At 40.1% G+C, this 26450-nt stretch overlaps 1 protein-coding gene across 3 annotated transcripts; it reads right to left on the bottom strand.

Annotated features, from left to right (window-relative positions):
• Positions 1-1713: 1713 nt before the first annotated feature.
• Positions 1714-26397, bottom strand: KRAS (KRAS proto-oncogene, GTPase). 3 transcript variants are annotated; one of them, XM_042050526.1, is made up of 5 exons: positions 26240-26385; positions 25134-25372; positions 19499-19677; positions 17634-17793; positions 1714-5264 (listed from the first exon to the last, which is right to left on the bottom strand). In XM_042050526.1, the coding sequence occupies exons 2-5, from the start codon at positions 25242-25244 to the stop codon at positions 5148-5150; spliced, it is 567 nt and encodes a 188-aa protein (XP_041906460.1). In that variant the 5' UTR covers positions 25245-25372; positions 26240-26385; the 3' UTR covers positions 1714-5147. The 3 variants fall into 3 exon arrangements, with proteins under 3 accessions (XP_041906460.1, XP_041906459.1, XP_041906458.1); XM_042050525.1 differs by having other exon boundaries at positions 5188-11588; positions 25134-25256; positions 26240-26397; XM_042050524.1 differs by having other exon boundaries at positions 5188-11588; positions 26240-26396.
• Between the last annotated feature and the right edge of the window lie 53 nt (positions 26398-26450).

Raw genomic sequence — 26450 nt, 5'->3', positions numbered from 1 at the left:
TTCCTGCTACTGCTGATTTCTGCTGTTGTGTAACTGCTGCAGCAGGAAGAGAAAACTTGATCTTTGCCCCTGGAAGAGAAGTTTGGACATGGCTGTTTGCTCCACACTGTCTCTGTAGGCCTTGGCTCGACTCACACTTGTGTCAGAGCTGATACTCTGTAGGGTTGGTTGGTGTTCCACCAACTAAATGACACTGGAGAGAGAAATAATCTTTGAAATATAGGTAAGGAATCACTGCAGTAGTGCTGTTGGCAGTGGCAAGTCTTCACACTGTCACTAAGGAGTGTTTTAAGGTCACTCAAAGAATTGCCAGCAAAGGCATCAGCAAACCCGGGTTTATTATAAAGTGGAAGTGTGACAAAGTCCATTCACAAGGTTCACTCCACTGTTTACTAGTGGTCAAAGCACACAGAGAAAAAGCAAACTAAAATCTACAATCAATCAATCAAAAACCAAAATCAACCAAAACTTATCTCTCTGGAGGATGGGGATACAGAAGGGGTAAGGATGGAAAAGGATAAAAGGAATAAAGGAGATGCTCCCATTGAGTCACAAAGTTCAGAGTGGAACCCCTTGCTAAACTGAGCCCCACATCTGACCAGTGGTTTGTGTGTGAAGGTTTAACAGCACTTAACAGCACTTAATCCTTAATTTAAAACAATTTAACTAAAGACATGTAGAATTTCCTGTAAGCACAACAGAACTTCCTATAACTCTCTCATAGGCCTGAGTTACTTGCAAATCTACAGTACTTAGAATCTCTGAGAGCACTATCCATTGTACATTTTCTGTAGCATATCCACACACACAGTCCTAAAGGAGTATGTACAAGGTATAAAATTCACCTGGAATTCACTGAAGCACTTACCTTGGATACCTTTGCATCCTCAGTGGCTGAAAGGTTGAGCCTCAAGCAAAGGGAGCATCATTCCACGCTCTGTTGTCTCTGCTGGTCCTCCAAATACAGCAAACAAGAGTTCACTGGCTCTGAGAGGCCCCACACAGAGGGAGACTTCTGATCACTGCCCACTGCAGTCCAGGAGAGCTCTGAGGCCCTCACTCAGGCACTCTTTATAGGGTCACAAGAGAGGTGGGTTTAGGCACAGCCATTTTCCATCCTGACCACAATCCAGGTCGGTAACTTCCTTTGAAATTTCAAAAGCAAAAATGCTGTTCCACTGGGGGTGTTCTTCAGGCAGGCAAAATAAGTTTCCAGGGCTGTTGGTTACAAAGCAGGAGCTCCTCAGACAGCACCAATTCCTGGGAACTGTTCCTGATGAGCTCCAGAGGAGCTCAGCCCAAGTGCTGCTTGTTAAGGCTGAGGCCTGATGAGCATTTCTGAGATCACAGAGGCCTGAGGAGGAGGGAGGGGGGGATGCAGCACCACCCTCACAGAATTCTAGGACAGAATTTAAGAAGTGATGGCAGAGTACAGTACCTTGTGATGAAATGCACGTGCTCCAGTTTCTACCACCACACTGATAAGAAAAATTCCTTCCTCATCAACTGAGCTCCTGTACACTTCCACCTGCTCTGAGCAGCTGCCCCTCTCAGAGACAGGGACACCAAGGGGGGCAAGGACAGCAGCTCTGTGACAGGCAGCACCAGCAGAAGTACAGGAAAGAATGGAGAGCAACTGCCAAGCACACAAAATTCGTGGGATGCTCTGTTACCTGAAATTCTTGCGGAGGAGAAGGACACTGGGACAGACGCTCACAATAACTATTTTTTATTACATTACAATAAATAGGAGCAGTACAGTTTGACAAAAAAATGACAAATTCCAGATCACCTCACAGCACATACTCCTAAAAACATTAAAAATTTTAAAACAAACAGTGGTCTTTTTTTTTTTTTCCCGTTTTTTAACTTAATGTCTGGCATGACCAACATTCCTAGGTCACACAACCAAATTATGGAAAAACTGGATCACACTGCATATGTTCCACATCAAATAAAGCACAATGTACAAAATGTGCATGTTTCAGTTTACACTATACAAAAATAGTTAAAATACATTCCAGGTAAACATATTACATTAAGAAGTCATTCTAGTAAGAAGTTGGCACTCAAGAGGAAAAAGCAGAAGTATTTTCAACATGAAAACACAAGACAGTGGAATAAAGAAATGTTAGGAAAGATTTACCATCTATGTAGCTTTATGTAAACTTGAGACACAATGATTTGTTTTACAGTTTGATGGTCTTCGAAGATAATAATTGTATTGCTTCAGTCTAGACAAGAGCAGAAGATTGTGTGTGTCAGTATTTACCCATTATCCTGTTACTGTAACAAAGCCCACACAGCAAAAAATTAGCAAAAACTTTTCAGGGCAATGAAGCTGGTCAGAATAATTCCTTCTGGAGCAAACCAACGATCCAGGTTTTTAGCAGAGTTACATAAAGCTACTGCAAGAAGGTGTTACTCCCTGACACATGGCAGTCTGACGTGGTGACGTGGGCAGTGACTCCGAAGCTCGCTCAGGAGCTGCTCTCAGGACACACAGCACCCAGGGATGTTCTGTGGAAGCATCTCAAACAGGGCAGGGCAGTGATGATGGAGCAACTTGTGCAAGCTGCAATCCAACATGCTTCACCAATCTCAACAAACAGGAAGACAAAACTGCACAACAGTGGCAAGGATGGGGTTGGGTTGGGGTTTTTTTTCAAGTAAATAAGGGCTAATCTAAATGGATTTTGTACTAAATTAGACTGGCAGCTACAGCTCACTTCCGCTGAAAAGACCCAACACTGGTTCATATATAGCTTTATAGTAGAGCTATATAAATCCACTTTGATGAATGAGACATTTCAGCTACAAATTCTCCTGAACAGCTTTTAGTTAAATTAACATCAGCATTTTAGACCAGCCCTAATTTGACATGCAGTGTGACTCAGTTACCAAAATTAAAGTAACCTTAAAATTACTTCCATTTGCTCAAGGCTTACAGCCCACTTTTGCTACGTTCTTCATGTATAATCAAGAGTGTATAAAATGTGCAAATAACTGTCTCCAACACCTTTTAACCTTGGAAGCTCTGAAATATTTTGTGACATTAAGAATCTGTTCTTACTCCTTATTGGTCCTGACAGTATAAATTCAGTTCTCCTGTTACTGTTTTTCAGAGTATTTCATAACTACATTTCATGTTGAAGCTGAGAGGAGTGGAGGGGACTGGATTTTGGTGAAGGATGGGAATGGGGAGGCACAGGCAGGGAAAGGCCTGATTTCTCCCAGACACAATGAAATTAAAGAACATGGAGCAATCCAGACACTCCGTGTTCCCTGCCAGCTTTGCAGCTCTCCACCTACAACAGTCACTCTGATATTTTTTTTGTAGAAGCAAAGTAATACGTTTTACAGAAATGGTCCAAGTTACACAGTGCAATTTTTACATACCTGTGTAAAATTTCCATGGAATACCTCAGGTTAGGGCAATGCTGCTATTCCCTGTTCCAAGTTTTCCAGTGTCCTGAACTATCCTACTTCAATGTCTTGTGTTCTATTTTTTGGGGACACCAGAGTCACACCTTCCAGTGTCACTCTGCAGCTGAGTCAGCTCCTGTGAAGAAGTGCACCTTCAGGGACCAAAGTTCTCCTGAAACAAACAACTCCACATTTACAGGGAAACACCAGGAACTTTTGGAAACACTGCAACTACTGGCTCATACTTTAGTGGATATCTAGGCTACTGCAGTACCAAAAAGGAAAAGCTCCTGCAAAAATCCTGCATTAATTCCAATCAGAAAAAAAAAAAAGGTGGGGGGGAGTGGGAAGGGAAGAACAAAAATCACAAGAGAACTTAATCACAGAGAAAGACAACATTAAACTCTTGGTGTAGCTTCATGACAGTCTAGACACTGGAATGCCACTCACCAACCATTGAATCAGTACTTCACAGACATCACACAAACAACACTGACTCTGGAAACCATGTTCTATGCTGACAGATTGTGCAAATTCCACACCATTTCCATGGCATAGTGGATTTCCAAATTATTTGCATGAAGCAGCTAAATTCAACTTGTTCATTCACTCATTTGATGTTGCTAGAATTTAAAATTTCTCCCCTATTTTGAAAAATGGGCATCTGGAAATATTTTATGCCACTCTTTGGGGTAAAAAAAGAAAAAGGATGGTTTTACTCCACTATGTATTTTAGGATTGATTCTGATTTAATTCTTACGGTAAATTCTGGGTCCATGTATGAATTAACCTAAGAATTTGAATCAACTTCTCTGTTAAGGCATTCTAGTATTTCCTAGGGACACTCAGGGTGAAATCCTGACCCTGCACAAATCTACTCAAAGCTTTGACACAGAGGGATTTCACCTTGCTCTTCAGACACAAAAAGTCAGTGAAGCTCTTAAAGCAATGCATTAACAATAGCAAATCAACCTAATTAGAACTTTTACTTTTTCCATTGCCAGGTGTGCATTGTTGTACTTTAAATTTTTTTCTTTTTTTTTTTTTTAATTTTTTATAGAAAAAATAGAGTATTTAAGGAGCGACCATGACAAATTGCAGTGAATTTTTTTTTTGAAAGTTTTCTCTTTACATTCATTAAAGTTGATCTGAAATGCTACAAGACTAGATGCCTAGAAGCAAAATCTACAGGAAGACTATAAAGGCTTCTGGTCTCTCTCTATTGCAATCAGTCTAAAATTAAGGAAAGGCTGAAATGAAAGTTTCTTTTGCTAACTAGTCCTTTTTCCCAACCAAATTTATAAACCCAAAAATTTAGAGGGGATGTTAAAATGTGTAGAGAATCATTTGTTTGCTTTGCACACAGAACAGAAGTTCACAATCAGTAAGAAAAATAGGAAGTTAGCAACTGTGCATGCACCAAAGAGTCCTAAGACAGTTCTCAGGTTTTTTGTGTGGGGTTTTTTTTGTTTGTTTTGGTTTTTTGTTCCTTTTTTTTTTTTTTTTAATTTTCACAGGCATTGCTAGTTCAAGAACCAACAGTCGAAGAATACTGGCACTTTAAGAGGAATGAAGTTTCCACTGTCATTTAAAACAAGCATTCAGGTAAAGCTAACAGGATCATGAAGCAGAAAGTAAAGTAATGCTAAAACAAATGCTAATAATTTAGTGTAATGTACAAAATTACTTCAGTACTTCTTAAGAATAAGGATAAATTGTATTTACATAATTATACACTTTGTCTTTGTCTTCTTTTTCTTCTTTTTACCATCTTTGCTCATCTTCTCTTTGTGTTTTCTGATTTCTCGAACTAATGTGTAGAAGGCATCATCAACACCCTGAAAAGATACAGAAAGATACAAATTAGGATCAGGTTCAGACTCAGAGGCTGGCTGAGGTACTGCCTGTGTCCTTCCCTGGCCACGTGAGGAGGGGCTCCATCAGCACATTTTGCTGCCTACCTGCCATCCTTTGAACAATGAATACTGGCTGCAGGATTAATCCTGTTCCTCTCTGGAATTCTGAGCAGCACTGACACAACCACCTGAGGGAACTGCTTTGGTGCCAGCAGGAGCTGACACCCACTGCCCTATTACTCAGCTGTTCCTAAACTGGGCTTAGGGCATCCTGCAGGTTACACACAGGTGCCCCATGGGTGAAATGCCATTGCTGATGTGGGAAGGAAGGTAAGAAAGTGTGTGCTGCCCTCTTCTCTGTCTCCAAGAGCACACCTTGCCCCACCTCAAGCTAGTAAAGTATCACATACAGAGTGTGTATTTAGGCAATAATACCTCACAATTAGGTTGTAAGTATATATTATCATAGAATCATAGAATCATAGAATGGCCTGGGGTGGAAGGAACCTTAGAGGTCCTCCAGTTCCAATCCCAATGCTTTCCACTGCTCCAGCTTGCTCAGAGCCCCATCCAGCCTGGCCTTGGGCACTGCCAGGGATGGGGCAGCCACAGCTTCTCTGGGCAACCTGTGCCAGGGCTCACCACCCTCACAGAGAAGTTGTGAGGCATTAATAACTATCTTTATTTATGCTTTAACTATCTATATGCAGCTCTGGAATGTGAATTCTAATATTTGTACCAATAATTCAATACCAAAGACATAATATGGCTAATCCACATATTCAGATCATTTCTCAGGCACACTGGTGTATTAATCGCACCACAGTTTTATAATCTTTACACATGCAAATCAATCAAATCAATCCCATGTCCCAATGATAAGTTATTTGATAAATCATTCTAGTCAACTTTGAAAGATAAGGACACTTGGAACACATTCTCTCTGGTGCTATATAGTCACTTAAAATCTCCATGGCTCCAAGACTTAAGCTACAGACACAAAAGCTGAAGTTTGTTCACACTGAGTAGCGTTTCATTATTTTCAGGGGTAATTACAGCTGACCAAAATTAACTCTGATCAAAAGAGACCAGCATATCCACAAGCCTGATAAGGACCACTACCAAGTACAATGTTGTACAATGTACTTTGTTACAACTTACTTATGTGAAACAATTTATGGCCTTGCTCTCAGGTTGCTTCAAATCCCACTAAAGTGCCCATGTTGTCAGTATACCTTTACATTTAATAATTTGAGTACAGGCAGTTATAAAATCATTAAGATGAAAATTTTCTTGATTCTTTGCTGCCTTACTCCTTATATTTTTTAGATAGATGAGAAACGTTACTGTATCAAAGCAGCCAAATGCATCACTAGAAATTCAGCCACACAAGTTTTCCTTCAAGTTGCCAAAAAAATGAGACTCTGCATTTCCTCCTCTGTGCCTATTTCAGTAAAGAACTGAAAGTGAACTCTGAAAAAAACAAAAAGCCAAAATAATCGAATTCATTACTGTTTCAGCCAAACTCCAAGTGGTGATGAAACTTAATATGCAAAGTCCAAACAACAGGGAGGTGTGAAATAGCGTCACTTAAAAAGCAGCACTCAGTACAGTTAAATGTACCTAAAACCTTCAAGTTCATAAAACATTTACACACAACTGATGTTCAAAGCCCTTGGCAGTGTATCTCCCAATATAAATAGCACATTTTTGCATATTCCAAGACCTTGCAAACAACTTGTTCTACATTTGGAGGCATTATTGACCAATATAAAATTGATGCAGCATGCCTAGTGGGAGAATAGCCTTATTTCTGCAAAAAGGTCATGTCACTCATTAGTTTATGGAAAATTAAAAATACTTGGTATTACTTTAGAGAGAACTAGTGTATTTTGCTAACAGCTTCAGCATTAATGCACAAAGCGAATATTTAGCAATGTTCAAGTAGGGAAATGGTATAGAAGTAGCAACATTTCATGATTCCACTGCAGGTTTCAGTATTAAGAAGGAGGAGGACAGCACTAAGAATCTATCAGAACAGACAAAACAACAGTTTCATTCCTAAAACACAAGAACCATATAAGAACAACCCCTGCCCAATGTTCTTCTACAATACCGTTCACACTGCCTTATAGAACCACCTTTCAGAACTGGCTTTCAGTTGGTGCCTTCAAATGAGACACACTTAAAAGCTGCAATTTAAGTCTTCAAACGAGCAACCCTCCCTCATTAAACTTGTTTTAAAATAAATGCAGAGAAAATAACTTAAAGTAATACCCAGATACTATAATGAAACTTTAAACACATGATGTCCCAATCAAGGCTGACATTTTTAGTCTACCTAGTAAGAGGATGATCTTTTAAATGCAGCACGTTGCAACATAGAATCATAGAATGGTTTGGGTAGGAAGGGATGTTAAAGATCATCTCCTTCCAATCCCCTGCTGTGGGCAGGGACACTTCTTGCTAGACCAGGTTACAGAACTGACTTGGCTTTCATCCTTGCATTGACACCTCTGCAGACCAAGCCTCACTAATTATTGATTATGTTTGGTCCTGCCACAATTTGTCTTCAATTCAGGTCATTAATAGAACATGACATACAAAACTGTGCTTAGACCATTTGTGAGTTACAAGTGGAGAACACAAGGTAAAGGGGAGGTCTTTCACTTTTCAGCCTGCCCATTAAATTTTAAATGTGAGTAGTGGATACTCTGCCTCCAGAAGGTCCCTGAAGGCATCAATACTGTGAGATCAAAGGCTGCCAACCTTTCCAGTCAGCTTTCAGTAGGAAGGGACTGCAGGCAGCTGACCTTCCTCCCTCTGACAATGCACTTATTGTGTGCAAGCCTTTGGGGGAAGTTAAAATGCACTGAACGAGAGCTTTAAATCCAGGCTCAGATTAGAAACTCACAATTCCCTGTGCAGGCTCAGAACTAAACCCCCGAGCCTCACTAAAGGTGCACTGGCAGGCCTTGCTCCTGGGCCTTGTTCTTCCAAAGGGCGGAGGGAACAGAAACAGCAGAACTGATCCCACAGAAACAGCCTGCTCCTGGCTACAAGTTTGCTTTTGGAGCCCCACGTGGTCCCACGGCTTTACAGAAGTCTGGAGATGTCCCTGCGTGACCACAAGCATGCATGAGACAGGGCAACAAACCTGGCTGGCAATAACAAACACCAAATTCAAAAGGAATTTGGAATTCCTTAAAATCCCAGCCCGAAAAATAACCATTAAACAGGTTCTAAATTGTAGGAGTTCTTTTTAATATTTTTTTAATGTATAATGCATATATACATACACACATGTATCAGTCAGGAGGAACAGAAGTTATCTTTACACCTCTGTAGTACTATGGAGGGAAACTGACAAACTGCACTTTGACTCAAGAATTTAGGCATTTTTAAATTCAAATATAGAACTTTTCTAATTCAAACTTTTCCCTATTAACCCAGCTCAACCTGAATTACATTACCTAGATGTCTGCTTGTGGTGTGCTTTTTATTTAAAAAATCTGGTGCTTTCACAAAAAGAGTTCTTCTGAGGATTTCACATGGAGTTTTGGAAATTTCTCCCTGCTAGCTGGAAATTACAAAGGGAGCAAAAGATGTTCTGTTCCTTCTGCTTTACTGTGTAACAGCCAAAGGAATTAAACTCTCGGAAAGCATCAGCAGTTCATGGCAGTCTGGGTAGTTGAAGTTTTCAGTTTCCTTGTGCAAGATTAATATAACTTAAGAAGGCATCCACTGGCAACAAGAAGATAAACAATATTCCAAGAGGGAGAAAAATACTCTGAACCATCCAACTTGATTATTCACAGAATACTATCATTGCAATCTGTGTTACAATGAATATTTTTGAAGTCTAAAATCCCAGCTGTAAGGCTCCCACCATCAGGTGCTGCTCTCCTTAGCCACCTACTACACATCAGACTGAAATAATACATTTTTTTACTGACTGGAAAGTAATACAAGCCAGGCTGGTTTAAATGTCAGACGTCTCATTCCACTCAAATCACTACTGAACTACAGCTGTGCCATACTAATTTTGGAATATGCTTCCTCCAGCGTAACTCCCTAAATACAAAGTTGCTGAAATGCTTATCAATACCATGTAGAATTCACTAGGGGATAAAGACAAATGATTCCTTCCCTAAGTGGACTCCTGAAGTTCTAGAGCCTTTGATCCAAGACTACGTTGCAAATAGGGTGCAGGGAAAAAAAGAAAACAACAAACATCCAAAACTCAATAATATCCACTGCTGACAACAGACTTCCCTCACGGGAAGAAAAAAAACAAGGTGCAAAACTCCCAAAAAATACTTTTCTTGGACATCACCAGAAAGAAAGCAGGAAGCTGGTAGAAAGCAAGCATGTGTTCACTGAGACATAAAAAAGAACCTTACAATCTGCAAAAAAAAAATCCTTCCACTGAAAACCACAATTCCCACCACCCTATTCTCATTCTCCCGACAGGAAGGGAAAGCAGACAGAACTTAGGATCTTTCAAGTCCCAGTATAAAAAGAATAAATTCTACTTTGTGGTATGGTTACATCAGTAACACACCAAGTAACTCCAAAGTTGGTTTCCAGAAGGCTACAGGGCTTAAGCAATTTAATTCCTATTGCTCTCATCAAAAGTCATCTTGCCCAGCTTCTCTTTGTTGTTTTTGATAGCAAGGGGAATGATAAAAGAAGGTGTTTTGATGGCATCAATTTTAGTGATACTTGGATGCAAGACTGGGGAGGTTCGTGACTGAAGTTTCCAGTTTCCTGCAGGAAACCTGTGATGCAAAGAGCATCACAAAGTGATTGAATCATATAATTAAGGTTGGAAAAGACTTCCAAGAGCATCAAGTCCAAACTCTGACTGATCACCACCGTGTCAACTAAGTCACGGCATTAAGTGCCACATCCAGTCATTTCCTGAACATCTCCAGGGATGGGAACTCCACCAGTTTCTTTAGAAAAAAATCCAAACTAAATAATTACCTCTGAGCAGTCATTCATCACTTAAAAGCTGAGACTAATAAGCCTGAGCAGATCTAGTAAAAACTGCTATGAATCAAAATTTCTCCCCCAGAAAGAAAAATAAAACTCCCTCACTGAAAGGAACATTCCCAAAATGTGACAATCTCTGGAGGATACCACCCAAATTCTACTATTTCTCTGCCACATACTCTGAAGTACACACACACACCTTGAAAAATGAACAGTTTTTCTTTTACACAATGGATATTTCAGGTCATCCTCCAGTTGGACAAGTATGTAATGAGTAACAACCCACTGTCTGCACTGGTGCAGTAAGAGGTGAAGAATTAATGGGATAGGAATAACTGCAAGGAGCTGCTCCAATGGTTTGTTCAAAAAGCCCTGGAAGTAATTTAGACAAGCACTTCTTCCGTATCAGTTTCTTCTGTCCTCACCTCCTTCCTTTTTTCTTACAGTGAAATATATAGATAAAAAAATCATTTTATGAGAATTTGAGTATTGGGCTTTTCTGGTGCTTTCTTGTTGGTTTTGGTTTAGTCCCCTCTCTCCTCCAGTGTTCCTTCACTGTTGCTTAACCCCCACCTCTTGTAAAGGCTCTCAAAAAAAGGTGAAACCTTACTTTGTCCAAATCTGGATCACTCGTAGCATTACGGTTGACAAAAAAAAACCCTAATAGCTTTCTAGAAATGGTAAGGGTAAAGTTTTTAAGCTGGGGAAGAACAAAAAACCAGCATGGCATAAGGAAGGACCTGAGAATTAAAAAATCCTGTACACCAGCCAAACACTGTTTTGCTGGATTAGGAACCTCCTATTTTTGCATCTGAGGAGGACTACAAATGTCATAAACTTCTCCCCTCAGTTCATCAGCCTGAAGATTCAGCCAATATTCACTTCAACAGCATCTGCAATATATTCCTAATAAAACTCCTTCCTCCTAACTTCTTCCCACTCAGAACAGTGCCTCCATTTCCCAACTGGAGAATTCAATATGCAGTAATGACTTCTTGTTGATCCATTTATCAAAACCCCATGAAACAAAGCAAATCCATATTCAGGACACTGAAATGTGATTAGTTTTATATCTGCAATTATGTCATTGATTAGCCACAAAAAGTCTGATTGGCAAGACACCCTCAATCAGTTTTATTTGGCAAGTGATTTGCAACACTTACCCTGTTACATTACAAACTTACCCTGTCACATTACAAGGCATTTTTTAATTTTCACGCACCCTGGAGTCTTTTCTTCTTTGCTGATTTTTTTCACTCTGTACTGTCGGATCTCTCGCACCAATGTATAAAAAGCATCCTCCACTCTCTGCATTGTAAAACACAACTCCTTAAAAATCACCTTGTTAATGATTGAGACAAAGTGGGACACCCATGGAAGGGGAAAAAACCACAACAAAACCACTGAAATTATGAGCTTTACTTGAGAGAAGTATATGGAGCTTCATTTATGTATTTAAAATGCTGAGCTTGCTCATCTGCTGCTTGATAAATACTTCTTAATTCAAGCTTAATTCAACATTTATTGATTACCAATTATTGTGAATATCTACGCTTCAAGCCCTGCTTTTCTTCTTTGCATGGTAACACTGGGCCAAAAAAAGAGTAAGACTTCTTTTCTTCCATTGCTGAAAACGATACTGCTTGTGTTACTTAATCTATTCCCACATTTCTGTGCGCATGGATGTATTCAGGAGGCACAAAACCTTATTAGATTGTGAACTGGGGGGTGCTTATAAACACACATAGTTAAACCACCCACTTGCAGTTTTGAGCCAAAGTGAGAACATGTTACTGTCTGGGCAAAGAAAAGCAAGCTCCTTTATGTTCTGTTCTTTAGATAAGAAGGGGAACTTTGCAAAAATCCGTGGATCAAGCTAACAAAGTATTTAAAAGTCCCTCCAGGTGATTTTGTAAGTGGTCATAAAGAAATAAAATTTTCAAAACTACTAAATTTGGGGCAGTGTTGTTTTTAAAGCTACTTACTTTAAAAAGCAAGCACTATGCTATTAAATTTAGTCAAAGTGATAGGTGAGCCATGTCAGCAAATGTTCATTATTATCATCTTTAAGAGCTTGGTTACATCAACAAGACACACCTGATCTGTTCCTCTGGGCCACACTCAGCAACCTCGAGGGTCCCATAACAATAATTAAATGCAAACTGTATGTGAAGTTCTGCTGCTCCAATTTTAATCTGCTGCAGAAACGCTCCTCAGGTGTTCCAGGGATGACACAGAGCTACATGTTTTACTTCTCTGGTCTCACACCTTATTTTTCTGCAGATCTGCATTTAGGCCACTTGGATATGACACCACAAGCATTAAAAAAAATAAATATATGGAGACTGAAGACATCTTTAACGAAATACAATATAAAGAGATACAGCAACAGCTCTAAGTTATAATATTTCAAAATTAGTGCATCTCTGCATAAATTTAAGAATTTAAATCAATCTATGAGGATGTTCTTACTAGAACAAGATGAAAAATGTTCTACTGCAGCTTTTTAAGGGGAGAGCAAATCTCTCCTCTGCCTTACTATCAATCTCAGTACTTGTCTCCTCAATCAGATCAACAGGGTTGTGAATTTAATACCAACTCATCATTTGAAAACAAAACCAGAACTGACTGATGATTGTGGTAAGCAGCACAACCACTTAACCGCCAAAACTTATTACTACCAGTGGACAGTCTGGGCTTTTATTTGGCAGATTTTCCATAAATTTTCTCTCCAATTCATCTTCATATTATGCACTGAATAACAAAAACCAGCCACCATTTACTGCCACAGTTACTGAGCCATTTTGAATTACCTGTGCCACAGCTTATCACATTAAACACTCATTTTTAACACACTGCTGCTTATCTGAGGGTTCTTCTGAACTACAGACTCTTCAATTTGAAGATTAAATTAATTAGATTTATTTCTTGGATTGTATTTCCCTGTATATACATAATGTGCCCTCCTAGGATGTAGGAAAGTACGGCCAAGTCTTACATTCCAGGTCTGACAGGTTGCAAAATGTAAAGAAAGCCACTAAAAACAGGCAAAATCCAAGTAAAGCTCATACTTCCATGTTTTTCTGGAAGGAATGGAAGTTTCTTTCTTAAGTGGAAACAGCAAACATTGATCAGCTGCTATGTGCCAAAGTACAGGCTGTACAAGAATCAACATTTTTGCACATCTACTGTTTTGCAGTAGAAAGATGTAATTTGATTATGGAGCTTTCACGTGAAAAATAGGTAACAATTCTTGAGTCAACATTTATTGCCAACTTTCCCATCACCAGCAGGAGCTGTAATTTGCTTTAGCAATGCAGAGAGATGGAGAGAAACAGAACGAGAAAAGAAATTGCTGTTACTGCCACCACCAAGAATAGTCTTATGAACCCTGCTGAAAGAGATTATTCTGAAAGAAAATCTGTACAGACACATATTTGCTTATATCATTAGCACAAAGTGACATTTTGAAGAGCCAGATGCCAATCCTATAAACTTAAGTCTTTTTAATACCAATTTAAGACTCTCTAGTATTTTTTCCTTCAATAAGCAATGACCATATATGTAACATGGGATTAACCAGTTCTTTTAGCTGTCAGAGCTGGAAGCAAAAATACCTTTGGCAGTTATTAAAAACTTCAAAATCTAAACAGCCCAAGGAACTCAGGACATTGAAGCAATGTTTTTGAGGTGCCTTTGCCTCCTGAATGACAGCCAAACACTCCATTTAAAATATGACTATGTGCAAAGAAAGGCTGTTTCAAACACGAAGTATCCCAAACAGGAATTTTCACAAGTTCCACTTCTGGAGCATTAAAGGAACCTTATGAACGTTAGCCTTGACAACTCAAAATTGTTCTGTGTCCATCCTTAAACACTTCATCACAGCCAATCTCCTAAAAGCAACCAAAACTTTCTTTCCTTGGAGTTTTGTCCTTGGGGGAGGACTAAGCTGTTCCAGAAAACTTCTACCTTATAACAGACAAGTGACATGAAAAAACCCCCAGTGTAAAGTCTGACCAACTAACTGAAAACAAGGCTTTAACATGAAACCTGTATGCAAGAACTGGATTAAAAATGGCTTGGAGTGATACAGTATCATTAAACAGATATGACAACCCCTAAAAAAGCAAACTAAGTTATCAGTTAGCCGTGAATTTTAACTGAGATCTAGCAATGAATTTCTGTAAATACTGCCCCAGTTACTTCACCAGACCAGGCACAGGTTCTCAACTTACTTTCATCACAAGGTTGGGGCCTAACCCACTGCACATCAGACAGCTGAAATAACCAAAATGCTTTTTTAACAGCATCCTGGTGATTTAGGTCAACTTCTTCATTCCACACTTTAAAAGTGTGTTTAAGCATATATTCTCAATAATGAGACCTCAAACTTTGGGAAATCCTTTACTGTGCTTGCAATAATGCCCATTTATCTGCTTTTCCTGTGAATCCAATACCAGAAGGAAAGCTGCAATGTTCCAAGGGAAACAAAGCCATACAGTCATACCACACTGGGGTGGTTTGGCCTTACCCTGTGTAACTTCCAGGCAAAGGGAAGCCCAGTAAAGAATGGGGGATGCAGCCTTGGTGGGGATAAATCAAGTTTGTCCCTCATCTCTCATTGATATTATTGATAATATTGGGAGCTACATGCTCATAGACAGGGAAGAACTTGAATATAAAGCTTATGTCAAACAGAGAAAAGCAAAAGCAGCAATTAAAATAAACCCAAGCCATTCATTCCCTTCTCCACAGGGATTGTGAAAGGATGAGTAACTGCATGGCCTTACGAAACCACCAGCACTGCCACTTGTTTACATTCAGAAACAGGATTATCACTGTTTTTCATAAATTACATGATATTAATTTCAGTCAGTGGTCTAATTAAAAATAGTAGTAATCTGTAGCCTTATACCGAAGTTGTAGGGTCCACTAAGGCAAGGTTTCACTGAAGAATTCAATGATTTGTATGAAAATTCACAGAAGGATTTGGCTTAAAACACAATCTTCCTGCAGCGAGTTAAAGTTTGCATCTTTTTTCTCAGTCAAAACCCAAACACACTAACCTTTAGAACAACCTATTTCTGTACTCCATTTCAATATTCTTCTCTTTTCTGTCCTTGCCTTTGAATTTTTGGAAATCTTAAAAACTTAGTTGAACTAAGACATCATCCTGCATGAGCATGCAATGCCATCCTCTTAAAAAAGTGTCTTGGAAATCAAAAAAGTCTACTCTGACAACTACTTCCCATTTCCACCTTCCCTGTTTCCTTCTACAGAAACATTCCTGATTCCCTCTGAGCTCCAGCAGAACTGGGCACAGGAAAGGGCAGAGGCAAGAAAATGGTGCTTTTCAGCAGGGCGTTAGTGATGATGTTTCCATGTGGTGGAAGGTGAGGACAGGAATGGAAAAGAAGGTCCTTACTTCTCAACATTCATGGCAGACTTCCCACAGACTCCAGAAGACCACTAGCTGCATCTGTTCATACTTGGAAGTTCTCCATGAGGACAGAGAGGACCAGAGTTTTATTCCTATATTGACTTTTAGACAAAGAGATAATAAAACTATAGCCCATGGGCCATATGCAGCTCACAAAATGGTTTGAATTCCCTAACTTAAAATTACTTTTAAAGAAAGTGTGTGTGTATATATATATTTATATATATGACAGTGTGGCTGAAAAATCATTCTATGCACATACATGCTCATGTATGTACAATCACATACACTAATATTTAGTTCCTCTTGCTATAGTTAAATTCCAGTTCTTTCTCCAATGCCCCTTTTTGCTTCTCAAAAATACTTTATTTATACGGCATCATAGGAAGGAAATTCATAGCACAACATGCTCTGAACAGCACTGGGAAAGAATCAGCAGCCATCCCTAGTGGTGCCAACTTTTAGAATCCAGGTTTAGAAACAGATTCTAAGCAGTCTATTGGGCATCTTTATTTTAAAATATTCCTTTTAATTGAAATAGCTATGCAAAAGGAGTATTTCCCCAACAAAGCCTGATGCTCTGTAAGACAGACTGAACAAAGTAAAATCTAAATGTTAGTACAACACTTCTATTATTTCAAACCGTAAATGTAATTTCAGTTATTTTTTCACTCTCCCATCTCCATGACAGCCACTAATACAGCACCTTCCAAACAAAGCTGCTGTCACTATTCAGTCCACTTATATGCCCCCTTCTTCAGGGCACTCGTGTGGCCTAATTTATTCTCAGTCGTTCAAGTTTGGTAATTCTGCTTTGGTTTTTTTAATCCTACCTAACAGAGACTTTCTTTGTTGCCAGAAGTTAGCATTGCTGTGTGAAGTTTTACTAATTAGCCCAGGTTTCAACTTGTCAAAAATTTGGGTGGGTGGAGCAAATTTGCACTAACAAAATATTCATTTCTCAGATCCAAAAATGCCTTACAAAGCTATGAGGAAATTCTGCCAAGTGATGTAGCTGGATCTCTTTCAAAATTCTGAGCAGTTACTCAAACTGCAGCATTCTGCCCTTATTTATCCCCTGAACTCCTGATTCACAACCTGCACATAACACTTCTGATTATGCAGAGTAGAAGCCACTCAGGCCTGATCTAATTTGTAATGACAGTAAAATCTTTGCTCTTTAAAGAGAAACCACCAACCAGCATTTTTTAAAAGATTGCTTTCTTCCAGAAGTACTGAGCCAGTTCCACCTCTATTTGTAGAGTTGCTCTTCTCCTGAAAGCTCAGATGTGCCACTCTGTCATCTGAGTCCTCACACACCCCCAGAGAAGCACTGAAAGACCAGTGGGCTACAATAAACCAACAGTGAGCTCTAAAGTCTTAAGGAAAGTATCATTTTACACAAACAACTAATTCAGGAATTTCAGAAAGAGCCTTATGGCCAATTGCTTAGGCGTATCAAGCATGCCCCCCTAATTAGAGAATCAATGCCTCAAGGAAAAATTGCTTTGTTATTAATGAAAACACCTGAACCAGAAGAAACTAATTAGCTGCTTGTCTGTTTAATCCTCTTGCTGAGGGAAAAAAAAGCATTCCACCTCTAAGCAGAAGTGCTTTTATTCTACTAAAACCTCTCACAAGGTTGAGAATGCTGCAACCACCTGACAGAGGAGAGCAACAGTAGGCCAGGTCTCACTGAGTCTGCCCAGTTGAAGCCAATCAATCACTCATCAATAAACAATTACCAATTACGAGCAAGTTGACAGAAAGAAGAGACACCCCAAAGATTTCCAATCTGCAGAAATGCATCCATTGAGATGACCAAGCAAATGTCAATGCCTGGAATAATTAACACTATGGTAATTCAGGCGAGAGCTCTGCCTTTGCATCTGGGAGGTTTTGAGCTTTACCTGTCTTGTCTTTGCTGATGTTTCAATGAAAGGAATTCCGTAACTTCTTGCTAAATCCTGAGCTTGTTTTGTGTCTACTGTTCTGGAAGGCAAATCACATTTGTTTCCTACTAGCACCATTGGGACATCTTCTGAGTCTTTAACTCTCTTTATTTGTTCCCTAAAAACAAAGAAAAAGAAAAGATTGCATTTAACAAGTATTAAGTCTATATGATAGACTTTAAAACAGCTGAAACATTCAATTAACAGAGTCCAACATCATTCCTTATGTTAATTTACTGCACATGCACTGTTGGAAGCCACTAAAAAATAAACTGACCAATCCTGTCACCATCAAATTTAGCATCTTACTAAACAAAAACAAACCAACCAACCAACAGCCTGGTATTTTGCAAACTACTACAGGTGTTAATGACATTACACTGGGGTTTTTAAATTTTTTTTTTTTACTTTTTAGCAGCTAATACCAGAATAAGCTTAACAAGCTCTGGTATGAATCTTACTACTTACCTCTCATATTCAACACTCATAATATTAAATTAATTTGCCAAAACACTGCCAAAAGCTCTTTGTCTGCTGTCTTGATTTTGGTTTGGTTTTGTGGGGGAAGCTGTGATTTTATTTTGTTCTTTAACTAAAGACAGCACTAAAAATTCTGCATTTAGACAGGGGGTTTGAAACTTTGAAGACAACTGGTCTGGCTCTCTACAGAGAGAAATTTGGTAAGAAAATCCTTCCAAGCACTAGTTAGAAAGCATCTTGGAAGATGTTACATGTACTTGTGAAGAATCTTGAATAAAAATCATTAATTTCATTACTTTTGCCTTCCCAAATAATCTAGCAGTGTGTTCCTTAATATAGACACTGTTTCCAGCTCTTTATGATTGTTCAGCTTCAAGCCTGGAAGGTCACCCACAGGTCTGCCAATGCACAGAAGGAATTCCAGCACTCAACTCCCAACACTCTTTGAAATAAACTGTGAAGGTCTTCTTATGCAAACCTGCAACACTCTTTAAAAAAAATTCCTCAGAAAAACCTCTGTGCTCCTCCTTCTCCTTACACCAACATCTTTCTTGCCTTTTTCCCTTCTTCCTCTAAAACCACAAGAAACCCATCTGTGATATTATTAATTATTAGAAATGCCTAACTGTGGATAGATTAACTTGTGTTTGGGACTAACCTTAGGCTGATGCTGATTAACTCAGTGATCTTTGGTGGGAATTGCATTGGCTTCTAATAGAATACCCAGGGAGAATTCAGGATAACAGTAAGGTACCAAGTTATAAATGATCTGCTATAGTCATCACCAGAAACTGCTTCTATTTCTAGATTAGTGTACTTGACAAAGAAAGCATGAGTTGGAATTCTTAAATAATTATTTTTAAAAAGATATTATGAAGAAAATAGTAAGAGGTTGCTTTCTAGTGTCATTTAGGAGCTCTGGTGTTGTGTGTCTGTCCTTCTCAGGCCTCAGGGCTCACACAGGTTACTCTTCTCACAACATTCCCCAGGCACTTCCCCCTCCAGTCCCTAACAAAACCAGTAATTGACATTACTGTCTGTATAATCTCAACAGTTTCAGTTTTTCCATCTTAGCAAACAATTTTATCAATGGAATGGACAGAATTTATCTTTGGGTAAGTCTTGACTTGGAATACTAAGTCACATTAGTTTACACCTCATTTATGAGCGAGACATTTTCAGATTACCCAAAATTCCAGGTAACAGATGCACAAATAAGTTGCAGTATTGTTAATTTTCAGATTTTCCCTATTTCATGAGAGATCACTAAATTATCCCGAGGAAGAACAAGCCCCCTGCACACCTAACACAAGAGCTGGTTGATTATCTCTTCATATACACACCTATAATGGTGAATATCTTCAAAAGACTTTGTATTGTTTATGGCAAACACACACAGGAAGCCTTCCCCTGTTCTCATATATTGGTCCCTCATTGCACTGTATTCTTCTTGACCTGCTGTATCAAGAATATCCAAGAGACAGGTTTCTCCATCAATTACTACTTGCTTCCTGTAGGAATCCTAGGAAAAAATACACCTTGGTTAACCACAAACAGGTAAGGTTTTGAACATCAGTAAATATGGAGACAATCAAATTATTTACTAGCAATAAGAATGACTAAAAAGGTTTGACTATGCTTAACCTTACTCAATCTACTAACTTTTTTTAAAATTACAAGTTACGCTCATTCTTTGCCACAAGAACACACAAAATAATAAGCCAGAAAGAACACACAAGTAAGACAACTCCAAAAATCTATGCCACTGAGAAGGAAGAGAAGAATAAAAAGCCTTCAGTATTTGGGACAGGAAATCTGCGTTGTATGCCTGAGCAGGTGTTTATAATGCTATCTGTTATGTTATCAAAGTTGAGCTGATACATTTGAAATTCAAGCTTTTTAGCCAGGACAGACCAACAGAGCCATATTAAAACCCTGATGGGTTGGTTCATGGAGATGTCAGAACAAATTATTTCAATGCTATCGAATCAAAGCTTTCAGGTCACTGACTCAAGTGCCTAAAATCTGTACAGAGTCCCACCAGCCAGACTGTATTACATCTCTATTTTGGTGCTAGGCCTCTATGAGTACACAGCTTTAGCAGTAAGGAGGTGAGCATTACATGCCCAATAACTTTTGTGAACACCTCTGTGTTTGAAATAAAGCCATGGCAATGAGCTTGGGAAAGGTGTCATCAACCAGCACCATGAATTATTCCCAGTAAGCAGCTCTTGTAACAAATAACAGATATGAACACAAGCTCCTACTATCACCTTTCATCTTCCTTAGCTAGAGATTAACCCAACATTGCTGCTCTGTTCTATCTGACACTATACAGGAGTGAACCTAAGCTACTGGGAAGGGAATTAAAGAATTAAAATTGCAATTTTAGCCAGCTGCAAGGTGAATTCAGAACAACCTTCCTTCCCTTGCATCCATTTTAGGGCACAGTATACCTACTATTAGGCACTTCCTATCAATTTGTAATTTTACAAAAGGCTCTCTTCTTTCCTGCTGCTTATGCTAAGAAACAAGCAGGAGGTAATTGTATAGAATCAGTATCCTAAACTAAACCAACTCTGGAATCTCACATTTACTCTTAAATCCAGGCTCACAATATCAGATAAAACAATATTGACTGTTTATCTTAAAGATAAAAGTTTGCATCCAATATGATTTTGGAACTATTTCTTTCACAGAAGTGGAAATTCAGTGTTCAGGTAAGAAGTGGGTAAGTTACTTTAGAAACTTATAAGGCATGTTTAAATATTGATACAGCTGAGAAATACACAAGCTCCAATGTGTTTTAAAATAAAATTAATATTCTATCTTGCTGCTTAAAGTGGAAAAAAAATTACAAAAAACCCCCAAAACCTAAGGATGTATCTTCATTCCAACACTTCTATTCAAGAGCAGATCCTCCATGTCCAAGATACCTTTATCACAGTACTTAGCAGAAGTTCTATCATTATACCAGACATATTTATAAACATTTCATTTTCTCTTCTTGCAATTTGACTGCCGGTTCAAAAATATGAAAAGCAGTTCTTGAAAAGCCTGTACTATTCCTTTCCATCCTAAGGACTTCAAAGGGAAAGAAATTCCCCTCAACCGAGCTCTAAAAAGCTTTAAGTAATTTTCATCAAAGAAGATCATTTTTAAGAGAAAAGAACTGCCTACCATGTTAGCAGCAGCAGCAAAGATGCACCAGCAAAAAGCACAGCACAGATACAAGAATTACTATTCTGAGGTGCTAAGTTGCTTTGCCACTTCTGGGGAGAAAAACTTTGTGACTACCTAGTGAGGAGATTTGAGGCAGAAGGAAAAAAGATGTGGGAGAGAAAACTGAAGCTTATGATTTCCAGACAAGTGAAATAATAAATATTTTTATTTTCGGCCTTTTTTCCTCTCCCCCTTGCAAAACATCAAACCTGAAATCACATTTGTCACTGATAAGTAAAAACAAAATGCAAACTAGAAATAATGCAAACTAGAAGATTAATTCCTAATTCCTACCCAGCTTCAAATGTGAAATTCCAGTTTTTCCCCAGCACACAGACTCAGCATATCTATGTAATTTTTTAAAATTTCACTGATCACTTAATATGCTTTTATTGGCCCTTCGCAAGCCAGAGAAAACAGCAAGAATTATGTTAGCAGAGGAATAATTCCATTTGCTCACAAGCACTGATAAGAAAATGTGATATGAAATCTCAGCTCTACACTACATATGGAATTTAGCTAAAAAAAAAACAAACAACCCAGTGCTTAATAAATCCCATCTAGGCAAGTAATTATTACTCCACAAAAGTCTATTATACCAGAGATTTAATGTTAAAACATCACAGCTCCTGAAACTAAGCGATTACTAAATATTGGTGCTTGTTTCACAAGGGCACCGGTCATTTAAGAACACAGACTTAAATATCAGTATTCCTAAATCAGCTGAGGGATTTGGCTAATCCAATTTTGAAACCTCTGACAAGCAGCTAGGAAAGCTGCTCCTTCTCCGGGACGTTTAAAAGACGACACATATTTAGGGCTGAAATGTCCTGAAAGTGTAAAAGAGCTAAAAAGGACAGAAATCCAAGTGATCACAAGTAAGATTTACCCAGCCTCGGCCGGTAGAGGGCACTGCCCCAACTGCTCAGGCCAGATTTACAATGGTTACTGCACATCTAATTTAAAATAAAGCACTTAAAATTACTTGGCTATAAATCCTTGCTCGGACATCTACTTCAAATAAAGTACTGGACTGTGAAACACACATAAAGCATAGAGATCTGAACAACTGCAGCCACCCAAACATTCATTTTCAGTCCTCTCCCTGCCCTGCCATCTGCTATGCTTGGATTTAAGTAATAAAACACTCAAGCAGGCCCTGAAACTTGACATTTTCCAACCAGGTTATTTGTTGAATCACCAGGTTTATTCCACCAAAAAACCAGCAGCAAAATTAACACCATAAAGGCACCTGTGATTAGGTAATTAGTGTGTTTTTTCCATATCACGTCTTCACAACATGAGAATTTTACAAGTGTGGAGTTTCATTCTGTTAATCACAGGAAATATTTAGAATTATTCAGTAACTGGGTAGTTATGAAATATACCATGGACAAGAAACACTAAACTATCTTCTTCTCTGTCTACCCCAACATATTTAGCTTGATTATCTTCAGGGAAAAGGAGTATGGCAATGAAAGAAACAGTAGTAAGAGACAAACAACAGTAGTGACACTACTGAATTATCCTAATTGTTTACCAGTCAAGGCAATTTTAGCCTTATCTCCTCATACTGTCTAAAACCCACTCCACAGCTATTGTTCTCTGATCAGCATCACAATTGCACCTACACAGGAAGCACCATCACACAACCCTTCTCAACCAAGTGGGATTCTGTCCAAGCATGAACCGGAGCATTTAATCCAATTTTTTTTTTTTTTTTTTTTTTTTTTGCCACTCCAAATCACGGCCTGCCCTTGTTTGAACTGAATTATTGCTTACCCACATATGAGCACACACAAGGCCAGTGACCAGGAGGATGAAGATACAGTTTCCATCCTCAAGGTCTCAGAATTTACAAGATAAGGGGACCTAGTAGACAAGAACTTCTAAGAGTAGCAGAAATTATTGCTGCTGCATGTGACAGCTGTGAACCCTGGCAAAACCTATTAAGCTGCTTCACAACGAATTAATTTGGTGTCTTTCTTTTAGAAGAACACATGGATTCTGGACCACTGAATTTGTGGCTACCCCATCCCTGGAAGTGTCCAAGGCCAGGTTGGACAGGGCTCGGAGCACTCTGGTTTAGTGGAAGATGTCCCTGCTCATGGAACATGATGATCTTTAAGGTCCCCTCCAACCCAAACCAGTCTATGATTCCATGAATAAAAGACACAGTTCTGGGATTTTTAGGTTCATTCTATAAGGAACTGAATTTCCATTTTATTGTTTTACATTAAAAATGTATTTGTTGTCCTTCAAATCAGTCAGCTGGCTGAACAGTAAAATCCTTCGAGTGCTCCAGGAATACTGGCATTTAAGTTTCTGTGTTCCTAAACTGTTTACACAGTGACAACTTATAAGATGGACCTGCACAGCACTTTCTACAGCACCTGAACACACCTCTAACCTAAGAGAAGCCCAGGTAATTATGAACAAACACGAAAGACCAACAGCCTCCAAAGGTCCTTTTGCAGGAAAAACTAAAATCCCAAGTGGCTTGTTCCTCTTAGGAAGTTTTGTGTGATTTTAAAGAGTGTTGGGGGTTGCTGTTGTAAGACTTCCTATCTTAGTAACTGAAAGTGCTGCTCTGCTGGTGGAAGTCAAACACAGTTTTCTGCACAGGTTTTGTCTGCAAGACCTTCTGCAAGCAAGATGTTATTTGGCCATGCAAGAGACAGACAAGACGACACACAGGCACGTGAAACAACCTCAACACATCTCTGTTTGGGCTCAGGCCCTCACTAAATTTCTGTCACCTCAGGGCACTGGCTCCTTTTGCTTGTGTCTCTCTGAAAATCACTACCTACACACTTCCCAAGTCTCCATTTTAAGCCCAGATTTAAACCCCTGTGATTCCTTCAAGTGAGCCTGGAAGTGCCTCGCTGGATAAACATATAAATGAAGTCATGAGATGCAGAGCTTCAGCGCTGGGAACATAAAAACCTGGGGTAAGTTATGGTGTCATTTCTCCTTTTATAGAGTCTGAGGTTATTAAATGCAACGATCCACAGGAGATTTCAGACAACACCGGTATTTTTCTTATATTTAGAAGGCAGAGCTTGCCTGCTCATTATAAACCTTTAAAACAGCACAACTTTTAAAGCTTAGATACAATTTCAAACTTTAAGGTACTGAGCCATGTATTTCAAAGAATCCATTCCAGAAGCTATCTCCTAACATTTTCTCTAGATAGGGAAGCATGCACTGGTGTGTTTAAACAGAGAAAAAATAAAACAAAACAGGCCCCAATTTTTGCTTCATTCACATTCACATTCTAGGTCACATTTCTCACTGTGTAAAACAGATCCCAGCGATAGGAGCTAAGAAAGACTGGCATTTCACAACCACTGATTTCCTTCTACTCAAAAGAAAAATGTCACATTTTTCAATAAAATGTCACAAACCTCAAATTTAAGAGGTTGCACAAAGCTATGAAGAGTTTCACCATGCATTTTCAAGTGAGTTTGCAAATACTTCATCATGGAGATCCTAAACACACGCATCCAGACTGCCCAAGGATTGATGGCAATTAACACCACGCTTTTAATTGCTCAAAACTAGTAATTTTTTACTGCAGCTGTTGTTCCACAGCCAGATCAAGAAGCACAGCAATTTTGCCTCCAATGCAGGCCATTATCTCTGAGCTCTTTTTACTATAAAGCCTTGTCCTTGTGGTAAGTGTCCAAAAGCAAACAAGCACCATTATTAACTGATAATCTCCCCTCACAAAAAGTATGAGATGAAAGTGTTTACCTCTATTGTGGGGTCATATTCATCCACAAAGTGGTTCTGGATTAGCTGTATTGTCAAGGCGCTCTTGCCTACACCACCAGCTCCAACCACCACAAGTTTATACTCTGTCATTTTTTAGCAGACCTGATGACAAAGAAACCAACATTAAGCAGAGCTGGGCTCCCACTAACGAGGATGCTGCCGGTGCCTTCTCATTCAGCGTCAGGATCCTCTACTATTACCGGGAAGCAGCTCCCTCCCTGCAAGACAAGACAAAATGGGATGAGGGAATGCTGTTCCTCAAATATTACACACACAGGGAATGTAGAGCGGGCACTCGGCCGACAGGCAGCGGTCACACAGAGATTAAAAAAACACGAATGAGTAAAAAAAAAAAAAAAAATACACTAAATAAATTTAAAAGGCACTGAATTCCGGGAAAGGCCAAAAGAGTATTTCGTGCAGGGAATTAATCCGTGCAGGGATTTAGCTCCCCGCTGCTTCCTCCCGGCGCCTCCCGGAGCCCGCCCGGGTTTCCCGGGGCGTCCCAGCGCCCCTCGGGATGAAGCTCACAGCCGGGAACGCGCCTCCCGTGGCCGGACGGGAGACAGGGCGAGCACGGCTTCCCCCGGTGGCTTCCCCTACACAGTTTAGGGTGGCTTTTATTAATTTTTAGTTGCCGGGCGAGCCGTGCCTGCGGGACCCCCGCGGCTCCGGGGCATCGCCCGCCCCGCCCCGGCTCCCTCTGCCCCCGCCAGCGCCGCGCCCGCGCCACCCCAACTTTCCGGGTTTAAGGATCTGGGAGAAGGGGTGAGGGGGAAAAAAAAAAAAATCCATGAGGGCTCAGGGAGGGGTAGAGGGGTAGGGGATGTCTCGGGCGAGAGCCGGGTCCCGCAGGGCGTTGGCCACCTGTCCCCTCCCGCCGGGAAGGACCGGGAATGCGGCTCCGGGGGGATGCCGGCGGGCGCAGCGGGGGTACGGGATAGGAGAGGGAAAGGGGGACAGGAGGGGGAACGGCGACGGGGGAGGAAGGGGGCGCCGGCTGCGCTTCCCACCTCGAAGGGAAAGCGGGGAACGAAGGAAGGAAGAGGGTCGCCCCGGCTCGGGAGGGTGGGGATAGGCGGTACCTGGCTGGCGGTGCCGCGGGAGCTCCCGGCACCCGCCGTGCCCGCGCCGCGTCGCGTCCCTTCCTTTCCTCTCCTTTCCCTTCCCGCTCCGCGTCCCTTCCCTTCCCGTCCCGGTGCGAAATGGCGGGGGACGGGCAGGGCTGGGCGGGCGCTGCCCAGGGAGCCGAGCACCGATGCACGGATGGACGGCCGCGATCGATGCGCTCGGCGC

Source organism: Corvus kubaryi, unplaced genomic scaffold (assembly GCF_017639235.1).
Source record: "Corvus kubaryi isolate FWS band 111438036 unplaced genomic scaffold, C.kubaryi_AGA036_p1.0 74, whole genome shotgun sequence".
NCBI lineage: Eukaryota > Metazoa > Chordata > Aves > Passeriformes > Corvidae > Corvus > Corvus kubaryi.
The sequence above is the reverse complement of the archived record's forward strand: the minus strand, read 5'-3'. Positions and strand labels throughout refer to the sequence as shown.